Source organism: Lepidochelys kempii, chromosome 4, assembly GCF_965140285.1.
Source record: "Lepidochelys kempii isolate rLepKem1 chromosome 4, rLepKem1.hap1, whole genome shotgun sequence".
NCBI classification, from domain to species: Eukaryota; Metazoa; Chordata; order Testudines; family Cheloniidae; genus Lepidochelys; species Lepidochelys kempii.
Window position 1 is genome coordinate 136,750,050 of NC_136383.1, and position 18,795 is coordinate 136,768,844.

The following is an 18,795-nucleotide window of genomic DNA, read 5'->3' on the forward strand; positions in this document are numbered from 1 at the left end:
CCTTGGGGGGATGGAGGCAAGGGGAACGGAGATCCGGGCCGCTGGGCCAGATCTGAGGCGGGAGGGCAGTGGGGAAGTGGCAGGGTCCTGCTGCTCCAGCAGTAGGGAAGGAGGGGGTGATCCCACCCCAGAGCTGGAGAAACGGGGCAGGAACTCAGAGGGAGCTGCAGAGAAGGGGCTGTCTGGGTTTTAACTCCTAAGGCCAGAGGGGATTTCAGAACTAACTCCAGGGAAGCTGGACTTCCTACAATTCCTCCACCCACCCACATACCTGCCACCCGTCCCTGACCAATGCAGGCCTGGGCTGACGATTGTCAAGGATGCCCAAATCCAAATCTGCCTGCCCCCCTTCTTTGGGAGCTGCCGGACCTGGGGCACGACAGACTCAGGTAGGCTTATGCTGGGGGCCACGTGGGATGAGTCAGGAGAAATAAAACAAAACACAGTCAGAGTCAGTGAGGTCTCTTTCCTGAGGCATAGTATTTAGAGCGAGAGGTCCCAACAAGAAAACTCCCCGATGCCATGGCCTGGGGCGTGAAGCTCACCCCTTCCCCAATTTTCATTCCTCCAGTAGTCTCCCCAGGGGCAAGATCTCCACCACAGGGCCCGGGCGGAGTTTGAACCCAGCACCAAAGCACAAACCTCTACCACTTAAGTTACAGGAACAATGCCCTTAGCTGGCAGCAGAAGTAGGCTATTACCCTCTACCTGCGGAGGGGGATGTGGCGGGGGATATGCAGCCCAGGCCTCTGACACAAACAGCCAAATTTACAGCCCTGCCAAGGAGCAGAAGAGAGAAGCTGAGCTGGAGTTAACCCCTTGATTGCCATGGATCCGCCGCTGCCAGGCATGAAATATCACTGAGGCAGCAGCATCAGCCGGCAAGGTTTGCAGTAGGGCATCACGGTGCGTTTGTCCCTGCGAACGCGCTCTGCACAGCAGAGGGGCGGGAGGGTGGGACTCAAACAAGAAAACAACCCCCAACGTGCAGAGGGAGCCAAACATTTACATATCACTGGGGTAGGGGGGAGAGAAGAAAACTTTTCAGAGCCTCAGAACAAAACCAGGATCCGAGTTTTGGGTGGGGGAGGGGGCCTGGGGGTCGGCTCACTCCCCGTCTCTGTGATACCGGCAGGGTAGAGGGAGGGGCCTGTGTGCAGGACCCAGCCCCCCGCTGACAAGCAGTCTGCAGAAGTGGCATGTTTCAAAGCAGAAGGAGGGTCCAGTGCTTAGGGCACTAGCTAGGCCTTGGGAGACCTGGGTTCATTGCCCTGCTTTGCCACAGACCTCCCGGGTGACCCTGGGCAAGTCACCTCGCCTCACCTGCAGAGGGAGGCGTGAGGCGAAAGCCCATAAAGTCTGTGAGGCACTGAGACACTACCCTGACAGCAGCTTTCTACGCCCCTGAGCCAGAAGAAGCTGGTTCTGAGAAGCAGCAAAACTCCCCACCCCATACACCCCCCCCCAATGAGTCACTTTCCCACAGCTGCCTGCGATCTCTCAGCAGCCCTGCAACTGCGACACACCCAGCCCCGCGCTGACAAACAGCTTCCTGCTGTTTGAACAGACGACAAGACTCGGGAACAGAGACAGAACGTCTTAAAACCCCGAGCGAAGGCGGCGTTTGCCTCTTTCGGGGGGCTCCTGCGTGGGGCAGGACGGGCGTCTCCGGGAGCGAAGTGAAGGGGGTTAGACAGGAATGACCCCACTGGAGGTGGGAGAGCAAAGATGGCCAAGTTCCTCCCCTTGCAGCCTACAGGCCAGAGCTCCTCGGAGGAGCTCCAAGCCTGGAGAGGAGCCAGCCAGGGTGGTCCAAGCTGGAGGGAGCGTGGTGGGAGGAATGGGATGAGCTTGAGCAAAATTGCTAATGGCCCTGCCTGTTAGCCTGGGGAATCATCTCTCCAGGACATGGAGGCCCCATCTCATGGGGCACTTAGACCAGGCTGCAGAATATGCTCTGATGTGCCACACTGCTCTGGCCACAGCACTGTCATCCTGCAGGACCCCCGAGGGCTGCACAAGCTCTGTGTACATGGACCCACTTACTCTAGCAGTGGAATCCGCCCCTTGTGCACCAGTCTCCGCTTCCATTTCAGAAACACCCTCTAGCCCTCCTGGCTTCGAAGGAAACCTTGGCAATGTGACCCAATGATGCCTGCCTGAGCGTGCAGAGAGCCTGAAACCATCAAAGAGGTTTGAACTGAGAGCCGAAGAGGGCAGTCTGAATATTAACCCTGTGAGCTATTTCACCACCGATCAGTTTGGCAGAAACATCCAGCTACCGTGCTATGCCCACAATCCCAAACTGCCTCTCCAGGTGCCAAAAGCCCCATCTGCCTCTCACCTAGCGACCCAAACCTCCAGCATCCCTCCAGCCATATCTGGGATGCAGCCACACATGGTCCATGGAAAAGTCTTTGGCATCCAAAACTGCAGCTGTGGGGACAATGAGTGAGCTGAATTCAGCAACAGGATAAATGACCCAGGAGCTGCTGTGCTGATCTCACAATATGAATTTTTGTATCTCAACAAACATCTGGATTTGAATGAAAACAAAACTACTGCAGAATCGAGGGCTCTTGCCACAGAATTCAGCTTGTTGCTGAGTACATGGGGCCTTGGCCTGGCCCCAAACACATAAATTACGTTCTCCACCACTGAAATGCAGCCACCTCTGGGGGAGCTGTGACGTGGTCAGCCAGGGCGCATCCACACTACTCGAAGACAGCGGGCAGCTCGCCAGAAGCCCTGCAGGATTTCTAGCGTGCAGAGAGAAGAGCCAGGGTTAAGATCTCCTCTGAGAGAGCCACGCAGAGCCGTTGGCACAGAACCAGGCTCGCCGAGGAGGTCGGAGATGGCTCTGCAGGGGGCTGAATGTTTGTTTCCCAGGAATCCAGGGAGCCGGAATCTCCTGCTTCGGCCACTGAGTAATTCCCTCGGTGATAACTTTCATGCACTGGCTGGAATGGGGGAGAGACTAGAGAGCTCCCGAGATCCTCCCCATCTCTGGGATTCAGATAGAAGATGCCGACGGACGCCCATCCTCCCCTAGGCGTGCTGGCAGGAGGCGGCTCGCTGCACCCACCCAGAGGATGGGGGAGGACGTGGTCTGGAGACTCCTCCAGGGTGGCAGTGACTCACCCTCTCGGGCAGCAGGCAGGAATTGAGGCGGGTGCTAGGAAAAGGCTCCAACATGCAAGAGCAATTGGGTATTGGGCAGGGCCCTCAGGGGAGGCAGCGGAGGAGCCCCAGCTACGGAGGCTGGAGAGCAGGGGGAGACGCAAGGAGCAACACTCCGCGGCGCCGGGCTCCGGCCCAAGTGGTCCTCCCGGCGGGGCCCTGCCCGTGTGTGGTGACCGCCATCGGGCAGCGCTATGAACAGTGACCATTGCACAGTAACAGGGGACGGGAGACAAGGGCAACCATCACGTTGTGGCAGGAGACGTGAACCCAGAGCGCGTGCGTCTCCTGGCCTGCTTCCATTCATCCCCCTCCCTCTGTAGCAGCCACTCCTCTCCTTCACTTCTGCCCTCCCCCACCTTCCTCCTGCCTCTTCCACCTTTGTCCTGGGCCCTTCCCTCTGCTCTGACAGGCTGGACCCAACGCACCGGGGCTCTCCAAGGATGGCAGGGAGCTAAGCTCTCACGAGTCACAGCCACAACACATCCCCAAACGAAGGGCGATCCATGAGGAGTTCCCATCCAGACCCTCTACCATGGTGCTGGGCACCTGGGACACATCCTAACGAGGATGATGCTATTTAAGGGCCCAATCCCACAGAGTGAGTTCAGTGGTAGCTGAGGGGACCCAGCACCTTTGAGGATCAGACCCTGAGGGCTAGATCCCCAGCGGGTGTAAATCAGTGCAGTTCCACCAAAGTCAACGGAGCTGCACTGATTTACATCTGCTGAAGACCTCGCCCTAAATCCGTAGGTTACTTCCATGCCCTTGGGCCCCACCTGGTCTATTTTATACCACAGTAAAAGAGGGAAAAGCAGAAAGAGAAAAAAACAAACAGCAGCAAAAAATAGCAGCCAACCTTTTCCCTCGCTCCCGGTTTCTTATTTTGCAACCAGCTGAGTTGTAACAAGTACTTGTGGATTCTGGGACCACCCACTCCTCGCCTGCCCCGCCCCTGCCTGGGCCAATCAGCTGGCATTGACCAAGCTGTGGCTTCCCACCTCATGCACCGCCTGGCAATTAAAAGGGAGCTAAAATCAGGCAGTGTGACCTTTAGTGCCCCACGTGTCAAGAGCGGGGGCCGTGCTCTTCTCTCGTTGGGGGAGCATAGGAGTAACTCCACTGTCTTCGGTTAGTGCAGCTTTACCCCAGTGTAACTAGAGCCAAGTGCAGTCCAGAGCATGGGGGCGAGATTTAAACAGAGACGATTTCTTGGCGACAGGAACGTCTGCCATCAAAAAGGACGTGATGTTCTTCACAAACCGTCCACGAGAGCCCCACCAAAATTCAGCCACTTATGGGGTGGAGGGCAGCAGAGATAGGGGACATTTTGGCCGAGTACAGCAAAGCAAACCCCTATGGTTATGAAAGTTTCCTGAGATCTTTAATGCCCACAAAGACAAACAAGACTTTAGCCCGCCTGTGGACCTGCTTGATATTCTTTATGACCTTTACTCTCCCTCCCCTTTCACCCATTGGGTCCAGTGGCCAGCCCCAAAATCATGGGTACCTCCGATCTCCTTGGATCCATCCCACTTCCTGTCCCTCTGACTCACAGGGCAATGAAACGGTCCCAGATTTGTGCTGGATATCACAATGCTGTCAGCACTAATCACTCCAGAGGGAACAAGCTAGTACATGCAGTGCTCAGTGGGTGCCTGGCATTTAAAGCAAAGCTCCTGATACCAACACCGCTCAGGGTCACAATCCCATTCGGCAGGGAGAGAATTAAGAACCACCATTGTCATGATCCCACTCCATAGCACCTCTGCACAGGGCTGGAGATCCCTAGATGTCTGGCGATCCCTTGTCCTAGCACGGGGAAAGCAGCCCTAGTGACCACGGCTGGACAGTGCTTCGCTCTGAAGTTCCCAGTAAGAACTCCATAGCTACAGCTGCCACCAGCCACCCATTGTCCCATCAGACCATAGGTGCCGACTCCGTGGGAGCTCCAGGGCTGGAGCACCCACGGGGAAAAATCAGTGGGTGCTCTGCACCCATCAGCAGCCAAGCTCTCCCCTCCCACCCCCACCCCACCTCCTCTTCCGCCTCCTCCCCTGAGCGATCCGCACCCTCGCTCCTCTGCCTACCTCCCAGCGCTTCCCGCCTGGCCGACGCCAAACAGCTGTTTGGCGGCATGCTTGGAAGGAGGAGGAGGAGAGGGAACGTAGCGCGCTCAGGGGAGGTGGTGGGGCCAGGGCGGGGTTTTGGGGAAGGGGTTGGAATGGGGTAGGGCAGGGGCGGAGCTGGGGCAGAGAGGGGTCGAGCACCCACCGGTGGCAGCAAAAGTCAGCACCTATGCATCAGACAGTCCAAGCCACTTTGATCATGAGAACGTCGCTTGAGCTCTTTTCCCTGGACACATGATCCTTGAAAGGCTGTTGAAGCTCTACGGGGTAATTATCCTGTGTCCTCTGACAGCACCCGTCATGCGAAGCTCTCAAGCCACGGTACAACAAATGAAGGCTCGGGGTCTCGGAGGTAGCATGGTTATCCACCGCATAGACTGGCGAGCCGAGGCGCAGAGACATGAAAACACATGACGCTAAGGCCATAAAGCGATTCAATGGCACAGGCCAGGAACAGAACTCAGAATTCTCATTTCCCAGTGCTCTGCTCTAGCCACCGGACAATACTGCCTGGGATTGCAACAGCCCCTACCCCAAATCTGCACTAGACACCGAATCTAGGGCCTTCAGCACCTGAGGCCCAGCCCTCCGGAGCTAAAGGAGTAACTCCATTAGCCAGCAGCAGTAGAAGGCTGTTAGGACACTGAGCAAGTGCGCTACGCAATGTGCGTAAATCACTAACATACTTTCATTCATTCACCTAGTATAATGCTAATGGGCAAACGCTACGAAAGCTGCTTTGAAAAGTCGATGCAATATATGCATCCATCTCTCCCTATGGCCTGGCAGCCCTGAGAGGGAAGGGATTGGTGGCCTGTTTCCAGTGAAGTAATTCATCTGAGGCCAGCTCCTGAGAGGATTTGACCTCATGAAGGAGGGGCATGGCGGTACTGCACTGGTGCAAATGAGATATTGTTTCCACAACAACTTTCACAGTGTTTAGCCACTGGGTTGCCGTATGCAAAGTGGGCTGCCAGACGACTGGCTGAATTACCTCAATCAGGGTCCTACCTCTGCAAAAAGACCTTTTCCCTTTGCAATCAAAATGGGAAACTTCAAACAAAAAAAGCCTGAAGAAGTCTCCCGTGAGCTTTCCCTCACGTTTTTCTGGCAAACAGCATCTTAGCCCTCTCACCTTTCATTTTTCTATTTAGGACAGGATTCAATCCCCTTCTTTTCCCTTGCTCAAGGAGAATCACAAACACGATTTTTAAAAAAAGTATTAATTAAAAGGTTTACAATTCCTGACCATGAATGTGTACATGGTAGATAGACGGGGGCCAGATCCCCTGCTGGTGTAAATTGACCTTGCCCCACCAAAGTCAATGCCGCTGTGTTGATTTAAACCTGCAGGGCCCAAGAACTGCACACGCGTTTACAACAAGCTGGTGAAGTCCGTCCATCTTCTACTTCCCCCGCCAGGGCTGTGTTCAGGGCTCAGCACCTCCCTTTCGCTTGCTGATGAGATCACAAACGTCTACAGCTTCCTCTGTGGTTTTAAAAGCGAAGGAAGCTGGCAGGTTTGGGAGCAGAGATGCAGCTCCAGGAACTCAAGACAAGAGGAAACCCTCAGTGCCACCTTTACTATCTCTGGATATAGAAAACAGGGGGCTGGATGGGGAAATGAGGCTACACACGTTACAGGTCAACAGCCCCAAGCCAGCTCATCCTTGCTCTTACTGGGTCTGATCCAAAGCACTTGGAAGTCAATAGGAGCCTCTCCACTGACTTCCGATCAGACCCATGGTTCCCATGGTGTTATTAGAAGCCCTTAAGGGGGGGGAAGGACGGGCGCGTGCACGCACATATATCCTTGTAGTGTATCGGATAGACAAACCCCTCACCCGCATGCTCACAACGCTCTGGAACAGCCGCCTTCATACAGTATCAGCAAGGTCTGAACCTGGGACATTCACCACCACAGCACAGACCTCCATCACTTGAGCTACAGGAATAGTCCCTTTAGCCAGCAGCAGTAGTAAGCTGTCATCACCTACGGGACCAGTGGTAGAGGGAGAAGTGACACACACCTTCCCAGAGTGTTGTGCCATTGTCCCTTCATGAATGCAAACACATGCATAATCTTGTGCTCCTCCCTCCCTGCTCCCAAGGACACCAGAACCTTTGCACACACCTTACATGCATGAGCACACACTCTCTTGCACATCCACCTCCTTGCATGCACCGCCATGCTTTCTCCCCTGCTGGGAAACTCCACTGTTCTCTGCTCAGAGCCAGCATCATTACTCATCAGACTTCTTCAGTGGTCAGCATTTTTCAACAAGAGCGAGCTCTGGTTTCCTTCTGGCTTGTCCCTCGTTACCCAAAGCAGCCAGATGGCCGCAAACGAGCCTGGCTTCCAAACGTTTATGCCCTGATGCTAACAAGGGAAGAACAGGAGGGCTGGGGTTCCATCCAAGGGCTGGCAAACAGGGCGCATCAAATTAAGCCAGAATGAAATTTAAACCGGTCTCCACACACTGCTCTCTCTCTCTGTCTATGAATTGTTCATGTTGTAATAAGAGGAGTGGAGGAGATATATGGGAGGGTTGGGAAGAGACTGATTTTTACCCCATACCCCATCACAGACATTGGTCAGGGCTATAAAGGTTATAACCCATCTCAAGACCAAGGCCAGTACCCACTGCTTCCCAGCACTCCAGTTATGTACTGTGACAAAGCTCTGTCCTTGCCTCCGTGGCTCCCGCGTTTCCTGGCGGATTTCACTAGCCTCAGATATTCACTGTGACCCTCCACGTAACCCTTCTCTCTCTAGAAAGAAGGGTCATCATAAGCCAGCTAGGGAGGTGAGGAGAAGTTATCCTTCCTTGTACAATCTCTGTTGTCTCCCAGTCTCAGTGATTAATCAGGGGGCAAAGGGTGTGTGTGGGGGAACCCGGGCCCACCCTCTACTCCGGGCTCCAGCCCAGGGACCATAATAGTATCAGCTATGGTAGCTGACCTTTTAGAAACATGACATGTACAATTCCCTGGGCTACTTCCCCCACAGCAGCCCTCAATTCCTCAAGCTCCACTTCACCCTTACCTCAGGGTCTCCTTCCTTGTGCCTGATATGGTGTGTACTACTCAGCCTCTCCAACAGCGCAGCTTCCTCCCACAGCTCCTGACGTGCACACCCACCTGACTAACTGGGAGGCTTTTAACTAGTTTCAGGCAGCCCCTGATTGGCTTCAGGTGTCCCAATCAACCTAGCCTTCTCCTTGCCTTCTGGAAAGTTCTTAATTGGCCCCAGGTGTCTTACCTGACCTGGAGCAGCTGCCATTTCACTTATCCTGGTACCAGGGATTTGTTTAGCCTGGAGCTAATATATCTATCTCCCACTACTTTTTCATAGTCATCTGGCCTTGCCACGTCACAGTACATAAATGTACCCTGGTATGTGTCACTCGCCTTGTACTGCATCGGGCTATGGGAGTAGGGACCGGTGTTAAAACTGGGGTTCTACTGATCTTAAGATCCAAATAACCAAATGCAGTTTGCACAATGCTCCACAATTGCTCAGTTTCCCAGGGGCCTCCCCTTCCTGGGGCCATGCCCTCCTTCCCCACTCTGTCCCCTCTAACCTCTTGGGCAGAGCGCCTGACCCGGGATAGGGCACGGCCTGCAAGCAACACGGTGCTGAGGTGTGAAGCCTGAGTTAAACCCAGAAACCAGTATTGGATGCGGGGTCGGGGGGGAGACACGGGGACGGCACTCCGCATAGAACGAATACTAAACTTTTTTATGCTGCTGCCGCCAACTCCCCCTGCGCTCGCTGCCCCAGAAGGCATCGCCCTGCAGGCGAGAACCCTCGATCAGCGGGGGCCCCGCAGGCTGGCTCAATGCCCCGCTGCTTCCCAGGGGCGGTGACGTGCCAACACGGGTGCACCCGCAGCAAACCCCGGGCCAGCATCAGGCTGTTCGGGAGCAGACAGAGAGAAACCCAAGGCAGCCTCCTGGCTATGCTGGAAGTCCCCGCCGCGGCAGAGTGTGGAGAGAGAGAAGAGCCAGGCAGCACGTGGTGCTAGTGAAAACCCTGCAGATTCAAGCCCTGTCTAGCTACAGACCATGCACGATTGGAACCGGTGCCTGGGAGGGGGAGGACACGTGACCTTTCTCAACCAGTTAGGTCATCCCCGAGGCCCCTTCAGTCAGTATTTCTGTGGTTAACTCTCCCTGCCCCGTAACAGTGATAGCACTGGCCTAGGACTTTCAGCTCCTGAGCTGGGCTTTCCTCTGGGCGCTGAGTGAGCTATGGGCTGTATGGCTCAGTGGGGCTCGCTCTCTCCTCTTCATTTGTTGCCCTTCGTGACCCTCCCTCTCCTGGGCCCGGAGCCAGCACAGGCAGGGATGCCGGGAGAGCACTTCAGCTTATGCTCTCACCTGTTCGAACCTGGCTACCCACGTCAGCACCAATCAAAGGCCGATGAGTCTGGGTAACGCAGGTCGGGTGAGAGGATCACAAGGGGCCCTTGGAACCCCAGCCAGCCCTGCGGATCCAACACACCAAGGAAGGGGCCACAGAACAAAGGGCCCAGCCGGGCCGGGGTCAGATTTCATGAATGGGCCTGCAAATGGCTTTCCCTATCTTTTGCCCAGGCAGGTAGATGTAAGGTGACAGCAGGTCCAGCCGGAAGTGAGAGGAGGCAACCCAGACAAACACTGCTACGTAGGAACTGGGCCTGCTCCTCCTGCCGCTGACATCAGTGTAAATCCGGAGCAGCTCCGCTGAGGTCAGAAGATACACGCCGGTAGAAGAGTAGAACCAGAGAGAGGAGAATCAGGACTAAGCAAGAGCCAGACTCTCCGCTGGTGTGAATCAGCAAAGACCCACTGACACCAGAGCAAAGGGAGAAGAGCCAGAGACTCCCCAAAATCCACTAGGGATGTTGCTATTGATTTAACATGGAAGGAGCTCGGATACTACCATGATGGGCAGCCGCGTAGAACCCGAAGACAGACAGACTGATTCACACCAGCTGGGCACCTGGCTTGTTGCATTGCGCGAGGGGAGGTACAGACCTTGGCACGACATTGTGCCTTCCTGGCCAGCGAGAACACCGACATGCCCAGACTGTGACGAGGTGCTGGGGCATGAATGTGTCCTGCGCCCGCCCCAGCCGGGGGAAGATGCCACCCCAGGAGTCCTTGTCCAGATCCCACCCAGAGGTTAGGAAAAGACAAAGGAATGAGCACAGGCCCCTGCTAGGATTATGATGCCTGAAACATTCTCTCTCTCCCCCGTCCCTCTCTTCTTGGTTACTTTGGAGAGCGCGCGTTTCTTCATTTCATTTGGTTTCCAAAATCAAGTCTACCCTTCCAAATACTTCCTGCCTAGGCCAGGCTCCAAGCTAAATACGATGTCGAGCAGGGCTGCTGGCAGGAAAGGGCCGTAGCGTCGTCTCCTGCGATTTTTTTGATCGGCGCGGACGCAGTGTGTAGAAGAAACAACATTCCAGATCCCCGGCCCGAGGAGGGTTTCAGGCCACAGGCTACGGAGAAAGGATGCTGCCAGCCCCAGCACAAATCCAAACCAGCTCCGAGCGGAGGAGAGGCAGCGACACCGACGGACCAGGCTCGTTAACGCTGGAGCTGGGTGCAAACAAGCACACAGGAGAGTCACGTCAGGTCAGGCGGACACTGGCTGCTGGTAGAGCCATCAGGATTTTCCCCTCGTGGTCCTGCCTTTGCTGGTGCGATCTCACCCGGACCAGGAGGGGCCCGCAGAACAGCGCCGGGGAGGCTTCGAAGCCCCCAGCACGGGTCTAACAGTCCCGCTCCACCGGGGGCCCAGCGAGGCGCTTTTGAAAATCCCACCCCTTGGCATCTTGAAACGCTACCCGGGGCCTGCACGCTGCCACTCTGGCGAGCTGGCCTCATGGCCGTCTGACAGTCCCATGTGGAGATCAGTCCATGCTGCCACAAGCCACGAACTCCACCCTTCCCTGCTGGTCCTGCTGAACGTGCCCAAAACATCCTTAGTCTGGTCCCCTCGTTATGCTCCCTGCGCCTGCCCGTTCCAGCTGGGATCCAGGGCAGAGGAACGAGATGCTGCACAGGAAAGGCCACTGCGGCAGCATTTCCAAAGAGAGCCAGGAATCCCAGAGGGAAAGCCTTTTCCTGGGAGATTTCTAGTCCAATATCCAGACCTAACAGTCTGAGCTAACGCTCAGAGATGCTGGGGAAATGTTGCACATCAACGCAATACACTTCACATGCTGCACAGATTCCTGGGTGTTTAGCTGCAAGGACCCTCCAGATCTTTGTCCATCACTGTTTAGGACCAGAGGGTGATGGAGAGTCGTACATTAGCTAAGGGGTGGGGGCCGAGGGAGGGAGAAAGGGAGGGGTGGGTGTGGGACATGGAAAAGAGAGAGATTAACTCCTACCACGAGATGCACAATTCCCCAGCTGGCTCAGGGAGGTTGCTATCGGCAGGAAGCTCACAGGGTTGGTACTTCCCTTGCAGGACAGAAATCGTACTATTGACTCAGTAGGGGAAGGTGAAATCACCCCATTCACACGCACAGGGCCCAGGACACGACAGCACTGCGGCCGGCGGGGGACCCCGCCCCGGGAAACGCCCGCCTCGCTCCCACGGCCCGCACCAAGGCCGACGCGCTCTTCAGGGAGAACATTCCACTTGCTGCTCGGCGATCGGGAGGGAGGCCTAGGACCAACGTCCTGCAGCCTGTTGCCCACGGGACCCAGGGGCGAGAGGAATTCTACGGCGGGGAGACGCCTCGGGAGCATCTCAGCCCAGTGGTGGGGACGCAGGTGGTGACTCGCCCCACTCTGGGTGTCAGGGAGGCAGGAGAGACACATCGGCCCAGTGCTAATGCTGAGGGCAGCTCATGGCGGAAACCACAGAAGGGAAAGCCCTGGTCAGGCTGTGGAGCCTGTTCCCCCCCAGCAAAGCAGCCTGGCTTCCCGTGTTTGGCTGGTCCAGTTTTAAACGCCCCCAGCGATGGAGCGTCTGTCACGGCCCTTGGGCCGGCTGCCTCCCAGCCTAGCCGTCAAGTGCTTTGTGGTGCTGGGGTGGAACGTGCTCTCCCGGCACGCTCAGATCCGCCGCGAGCCGGCATTACACACGAGGTTAGAGCTTCCTCTGGTTAATTACGACCCCAAGCAATGCCCCAGCTCACGCCCCTCGGTACGCACTGCAGCCACCCCCAAGGAAAGCGCCCAGGCACCCTCGCGATTTAGGTGCTCATCGGACCCCCATCGGGGCCTTATCCTCCCTACTGCTCTGATACTCGCTAGTGGAAATCAGCACTTGAGCTTTTGACCAGAGGCCCAGTGCAGGGAGTAACTGGTTCACCGTCCCCGTCTCCAGCTAGGGAAAGGCTGACGCTCAGATCACCCGGTATCTCCAAGCGGCAAAAGCCGTGAATGGCTCGCCGGCCCGAGGGAGCTGGATGCCAGCTAGCACGGGCAGCAGCAGCGAAGCCAGAGCAGGCTAGCGAGCCGAGTACGTACTCGGGGCCTGGGCCAGGGCAGAGCTACCCACCCGGAAACCTGAGCTGTGCTGCTTTGACTGCTCCTATGCCCGCGCCAGCTGGATTCCTGCCAGGGTGAAACTCCAGACGATTCCCAGGCCCGTGGTCTCTAACCACTGGACCACAATTTTTCATGACATCTGTCTCCCCATCCCTAAGGTTATGTCTTACTCTCCTCTTATTCCAGCTTCCCTCCCCATGTGGGCTACTTCTGCTGCCACAGTGCGTCCCTTGCCCTCTTCCCAGGCCAAGATACCACCGAGCATCAGCAAATGTCATGCTTCAGGGCGCAGGCCGATGGCCTGCGGGGTCAGGAAGGAATGCCTCCCTCAGCCCACCCTGCTCCAGTAGAGCAACCAATTGTATTTGACAGGGGAACAGTGCGCCCTCCATTGAAGCCATAGGTACTGGCCACTGCTGTAGGTGGGATCCTGGACCCGGGCAGGTGGATGGAGGGTCTGGACCAGGTTGGCGGTAAGAGGGAGGCTAGATGGACGAATGGTCAGTATGGAAGGCAGTTGGATACTATGTTAGGGCTCAGGATGGGGCAGAGAGAGAACAAGAATTCTTGGCCCAGGGCCTTGGTTCATGCACCAAGAGGCGGCAGGCCGAGCCTGGTTCGTGCGCCAGGCAGTGCGATATGGAACCAGATGGCCCAATTCACCACAGCAGTTCTTACTGCTTCTCTGCTCCCTTCACGACTCCCCTCCTGCTCACCAGACCCTGCTCCCCAACATCCTTCTCTCAGGGCTTCTCTAACCCCAGACCCCTCTCCCTGGGCATCTTTCACAGCTTGATCCAACGGGAGCTTTGCCCCTTCGCTGTTGCATTTAGGAGGGAAGCTGAAAACGCTCTCTCTGGCCTGAACTTTCACTGGTTTCACTCCCTGCCAGGGCACAGCCCATCTGCAAACAAATCCCTGTCCCAGCGGGGCCCCCGGCACCGCTGACCCCCCTGCCCGCCAGCGAGAGCCCCAGGAGCCTGGCAGCCTCCAGCCGCAGAAACCAAAACAGTCTGGCGGGCTCTCCTCCACCGAGCTCCATGCAGAGTCCAAAGAGCTCAGCTTCCATCAGCAGGCAACTCGTCAGGACCGCTCCGCACCAGTTACTCAGCCAGCACAGGGTCAGAGGGGGGACAGGGAACGGAGTCACTGGGATGCTCACAGGGCCAGGCATTTCCACAGACCGGCGGGGGAAGCCAGCTCTGCATGGGAGGAAGAGGGGGCATGTGGTTACAGAACTGACTGGGACTCCAGAGACCTCAGTTCAAGTCCCTGCTCTGCTGCAGAGCGGTCCCTGTGCCCCTTTGGCAAGTCACTTAGCCTCATCTGTGCCTCAGTTCCCCCAGCAGTGCAATAGGGTTACCAGCACTGCCCCACTGGAAGGCTAACTTGACTGATATGAGCAGGGCCCACAGACACTGCAGTGCTGGGCGCACCACGGAGATCAAGAGGTTAACGGTTTTCACAGCTGTTTTGAATTCCAAAATGGCAGGAGGAAGGAAATCAATCAAAGCAGATGAGTTCTGAGAGACCCTACAGTAACAAGCCATGGTGCTCAGCCCCGTCCCTGCGAGCAAGCCTGTAAAAACAAACCAGTGTGGACGGATGAACAACCCTGTAGGAACAACGGACGGCACACAGCCCAGCCCCCACCAACCCCCTGAGAAGAACCAACAGGCCAGCCCTGGCACGCCCCCCAACAATACCAAAGCAACCCGCAGCTTAGGAACTGCTGTGTTCTGGCTGTGAGTCACTGAGAAACCCCGGTGAGCCGGCAGCGGCTCACTCTCCCAGCTCTCGCAAGTCGCCCCGTCTACAGGGCGAGTGCAGCTTGCCTGAGAGCAGGCACGTGCCCACGTGTCTGAGCGGGGGCGTATGGGAATGCCCAGCCCCCTGGCAGCGTGCGTGGTCGTCCACGCTCAGCGCATAACATGCCACATGAATCCGGCTCACGCCGGCTTCCCGCTGCGCGAATGACTGCACCGGGGCAGGGCAATGACGCCTCCGGCATGCGTTTGCACCAGCACTGCAGGGAGGGAGTGTGCCAGGCGAGAGACACGTTCCAGGCTGGCAGGAGACTGGGCAGGGGAAAGAGGGAGGGAGCCGATGGGCAGGTGAACCAGGGAGCGGACAGTCAACAGCGTTGGTGGCTGAGCGGCGACACAAGGGTGTGACAATCTACGAGACAGGGTCATGCTTGGGGCAACACTGAGATGATTCCTTGCACAGCCAGGTGGTCCATGCAGACACCCCCACCCCGGACACCTGCTGCACACATCCAGGGCCAACCCTGCAGCTAGAGTCCTGCAGAGCCCCCCGTGTCCCAAGGTGGATACTTACTGGTTCCTTTCCAGTGCCAGGATGAGCTCCCTGCCCTCAGCAGTCACGGCCACATCCCCCCTGGCGGGTGCTGGCACCTGTGGAAGGAGAGCAAGGGAGGAATGGGGTCACAAGGGAAAGCTGGGGAGACAGGGCAAACTGCTGCACAGCTCTGCCTCCATTGCCAGCTCTCCCCAGGCCAGGAGATCTGCAGGGTGGGGAATCTGGGAACAGGCCATGCCCAGCTCCCCCACGTAACAAACCCTCCTGATGCAGTCAATGAACAGATCCGCCCCGCACCTGGGCAGCCGGGTCTAGAACCCTGCTCCAGCTGCTGCAAAAAGGCAGGCCCTGCCCACCCGAGCTAACAGAGATCTCCCCTAGGCAGAGCGTCGGCACCAGTAGTAGCCTCTCGGCGGGTATCCCAAGAGAGGGATGTGACCTCATACGCTGCCCTCTAACGTGGGTTCCTCCCAGAGCAGATCTGGTCGCCGGGATCCCTAGAGAGTGGCATGGCCTCTCCCTGGAAGCGGTGGAGGCTCTGTTGCCGGGAGCGTGAAGAGCACTGGAGAAGGGATGGGGTCTCAGCCCAGGGGGCACAACCAAGTGTCAGGGGGTCACGACCGCCGCCTGTTTTTATCGATTGGCACGTGGGCAGACGGTGTGGAAAGGCCATCCTGCATTCCCAGGTGATGGGCTGGCTGGCTGACTTCACAGGCCTTCCCCCCATGCTGCTGAACCCCCAGGCTGTGCTGGCCCTGCTCTTGTGTTCGGCAGCTCACGCTGTCCGACTGCCTGCACACTCTGCCTCTGCTGGGTCCTCCCCACCCCCGGGTCCAGCTTCCGGACGGGCAGCATGCCAGGGCCCCCAGAAAGCAAGGGAAAGGCTGAGATACCCTCCCTGTGCCTCCGTCTCGGTGACGCTGCTTCTCACCCCAGCCCAGACGCCGAACTCGTCCTTAACGCAGCTCTGCCTCCGTAACGCTGCCAGGATCTGGGCTCTGGCTCCCCTGAAATCCCCGCTTGGGTCCTCGCCGCTTCCCACCTGGACACCTGCAACCCCTACCCCAAGGTCGCTCTCCAGCCCCTCCTCTGTCAGGCCAGGGCGGCCTGTTCTCCGGCTCCCGGTCGCCGTGACCACTGCCTCTGTCACCGACGCTGGGCTCCTCCCCCAGCCGGGATCCAGCTCATCCACCCCCGTCATGGATTTGCCTCACCCACCGGAGGAAAACGAGAGACAAAGAACATCTGAGATGTGGATGCATGACCACTCTCTGCAGAGACACGCATGCGTGCAAGAATGAATTGGAAACATCCCAGAGAATACACAAAGGGACGAGACGGGATCCCTGCCCCAGATCGGAAATGGGACATCCCTTCCCCAGGGACAAAAATAGTTCCTAGTGTTTGCTCCGCAGTAACACCAACCACGATCCAGGCCCAGCTGTGCTAGGAAGGGACCGTCCCTGCCCCAAAGAACTGAACTGAAAGCGGCCAGGGTTATTACCCCGCCAGGCAGATGGGGACCTGAGGCAGAGATACCAAGGGCCTGTCCAAGAACGCACAGGGAGTCTGTTGCAGAGCAGTGAATTGACCCCTGCCTCTAAAAGTCACAGTCCAACTCCCTAACCACTAGGCCAGCCTTCCTCCCTGAAAATTGAATTCCAGCCCTGAGTAGAATGTCTCCTGTCCCCAGGAGATAAGACCCCCACCCTGGGGTGGGACAAGACATCACAGCTACAACAACCCAGCCAGCACCCCCAGACCAGCAACGCCTTGGGGCTGGCCACATTCCAACCCACGCTGGCAAGCGACTGTCAGCCCACAGGGTAAGAACCCAGGGGACCATGGCAATTTGGACGAGCAAGAGAGGAATCCAAGTGGCAAGCTCATGCCAGCGGAGGCTCCCTGCAGCCAGCGTGGGAGCCAGCAGCTCTGCTCCCTGGGCCCTACTACAGCCGGAGAGCAAGGAGGACAACCTCCCTTCCCCCCTCCACAAAGAGCTCTTCCTCTCAACCCATAGCTCTTGCTTTTATCTACCTCCAAGCCCTGCCACTTCCCTCCTCCCCCTTCTTCTGCCCACCAGCTCAGCCTCCCGCACCTTGAGGCTCGACTCTGCATTGAATCAGCCCCCCGGCGCTTTGCACTGGAGTAAACGGCTGCATGAGACAATGGAGAACTGGGCCCTTGCTGTTCATTTCCTCCCCATCCTCTGCACCCTGACAGCTACCTCCAGCTGGTTTGCCAGCTGTCCAGGCAGGGCCCAGCATCCCTGTCTCCGCAGGCTTTGATCCGAGCGGTGCAGTCGGGTGACTGCAGGGTTTGTCATGCCAGGGCAGGGGAATAAATAGAAATGTCAGCTTCCGGGCACTGCCTAACACACGGCTGGTAAAAATACCGGGTGCAAGGGGAGGAAATGATTGACTCAGCTTCCCCAGGACGCTACAGGCTTCTGGGCCGGGCCCGCAGTCCAGGGCCTTGTCTGGCACAGATCCCATCGGAGCCAACCCTGCTTCACACCAGGGTGGCCCATCTCCACAGGGGCTTGGCACCAGGGTACAAATCCTTGACTTAAGAGCAGCTCTGCCTGGCTAGCAGCAGCCCTTCCCCCCACAGACCCATGCTCTGTGGGCTGGGGCCACTGGCTAAAACCAAAACTCTCTCTCTGACTTGTGTCCAGGACCCCACCCCGTGGGATCAATACTTCAACATAGCGTCTTGGACTCCAACTGGAGCAGTGCCTGGGATTTCAAGCTGCCCATACGGCTCCCACATCTTGCTAGAACCAGCAATTCCTGCCTATACACCAAGGCCCCAGGATCCCAGTGCTGCAGGAAAGTGGCCAGACAATAAGATTCAGCTCATCAGCTGGGAAAAGCAGCCCAACGCAGAGGATCTGACCCAGAACCGGGGCAGGAACAAAGAGCTTGCATTCGCCCAGGGTGCCCCTGCGTTGTGCATTTGTCTGATTGGCCAGCGCTCTGCCAAGTGGAGTTGATCACAGAACAGATCTGAATGAAATATCAGTGCAGACGCCATCTTCAGGTGCTGAAGTGACTCCAAAACTCTCACCACCTGTGCCGGGGCAGAGGCACCGGGGAGCCCTGTTGGGGGCTTCCAAATTCTATCTCAGCTCTAAAGCACTCATCTTCCTGGTGACAGCGAGTAACAGAGAGGAGTGCAGCATTTCTCCAGGCCTCTTCTACGCTGCCAGAGGGGAGCCGGGAACTGGCCGCTGGCATAGGGAGACCACCTTTTCAAAAGGCAAAAGCAGGATGCATACCCCGCCCCCGCGTTGGCCCCACCCTTGACTCCTCCTCTTCCCCTGAGGCCCCTCCATCTCTTACCCGAGGCCCCACCCCCCCAAAACCAGAGTCGGGCCAGGGTAAAAGCTGCCCAGGGAGCCCAGGCCACTGTCGAGGTCCATACCCTCCATCTGCCCTGGGTGGGGTGGGAGCAGGGTGCCTGAAAACAGCCCCCAGGGCAGACGGAGGGTCTGGGGCTCCCCATAGCAGCCTGGGCTCCCTGGGCAGCTCTTACTACTTCCTGGCTCTGGCTTCCAGGCTGGCGGTGAGGCCTCGGGGGAAGAGGAGGAGCAGGGGTGGGGCCTCATGGAAAGGGGGGGCTAAGGTCCAGGTGGTCATCCTACCTGGTCACCAAGTGCATC

At 57.4% G+C, this 18,795-nt stretch overlaps 1 protein-coding gene across 2 annotated transcripts in view; it reads right to left on the minus strand.

The window, feature by feature from the left end:
- ADAM33 (ADAM metallopeptidase domain 33) overlaps positions 1-18,795 on the minus strand; it is a 75,783-nt gene that overhangs the window by 38,870 nt on the left and 18,118 nt on the right. For both annotated transcript variants that reach the window (XM_073343007.2, XM_073343006.2), the window contains exon 3: positions 15,150-15,226. In XM_073343007.2, coding sequence (XP_073199108.1) covers positions 15,150-15,226 — 77 coding nt within the window. The remainder of the gene's footprint in view (positions 1-15,149; positions 15,227-18,795) is intronic.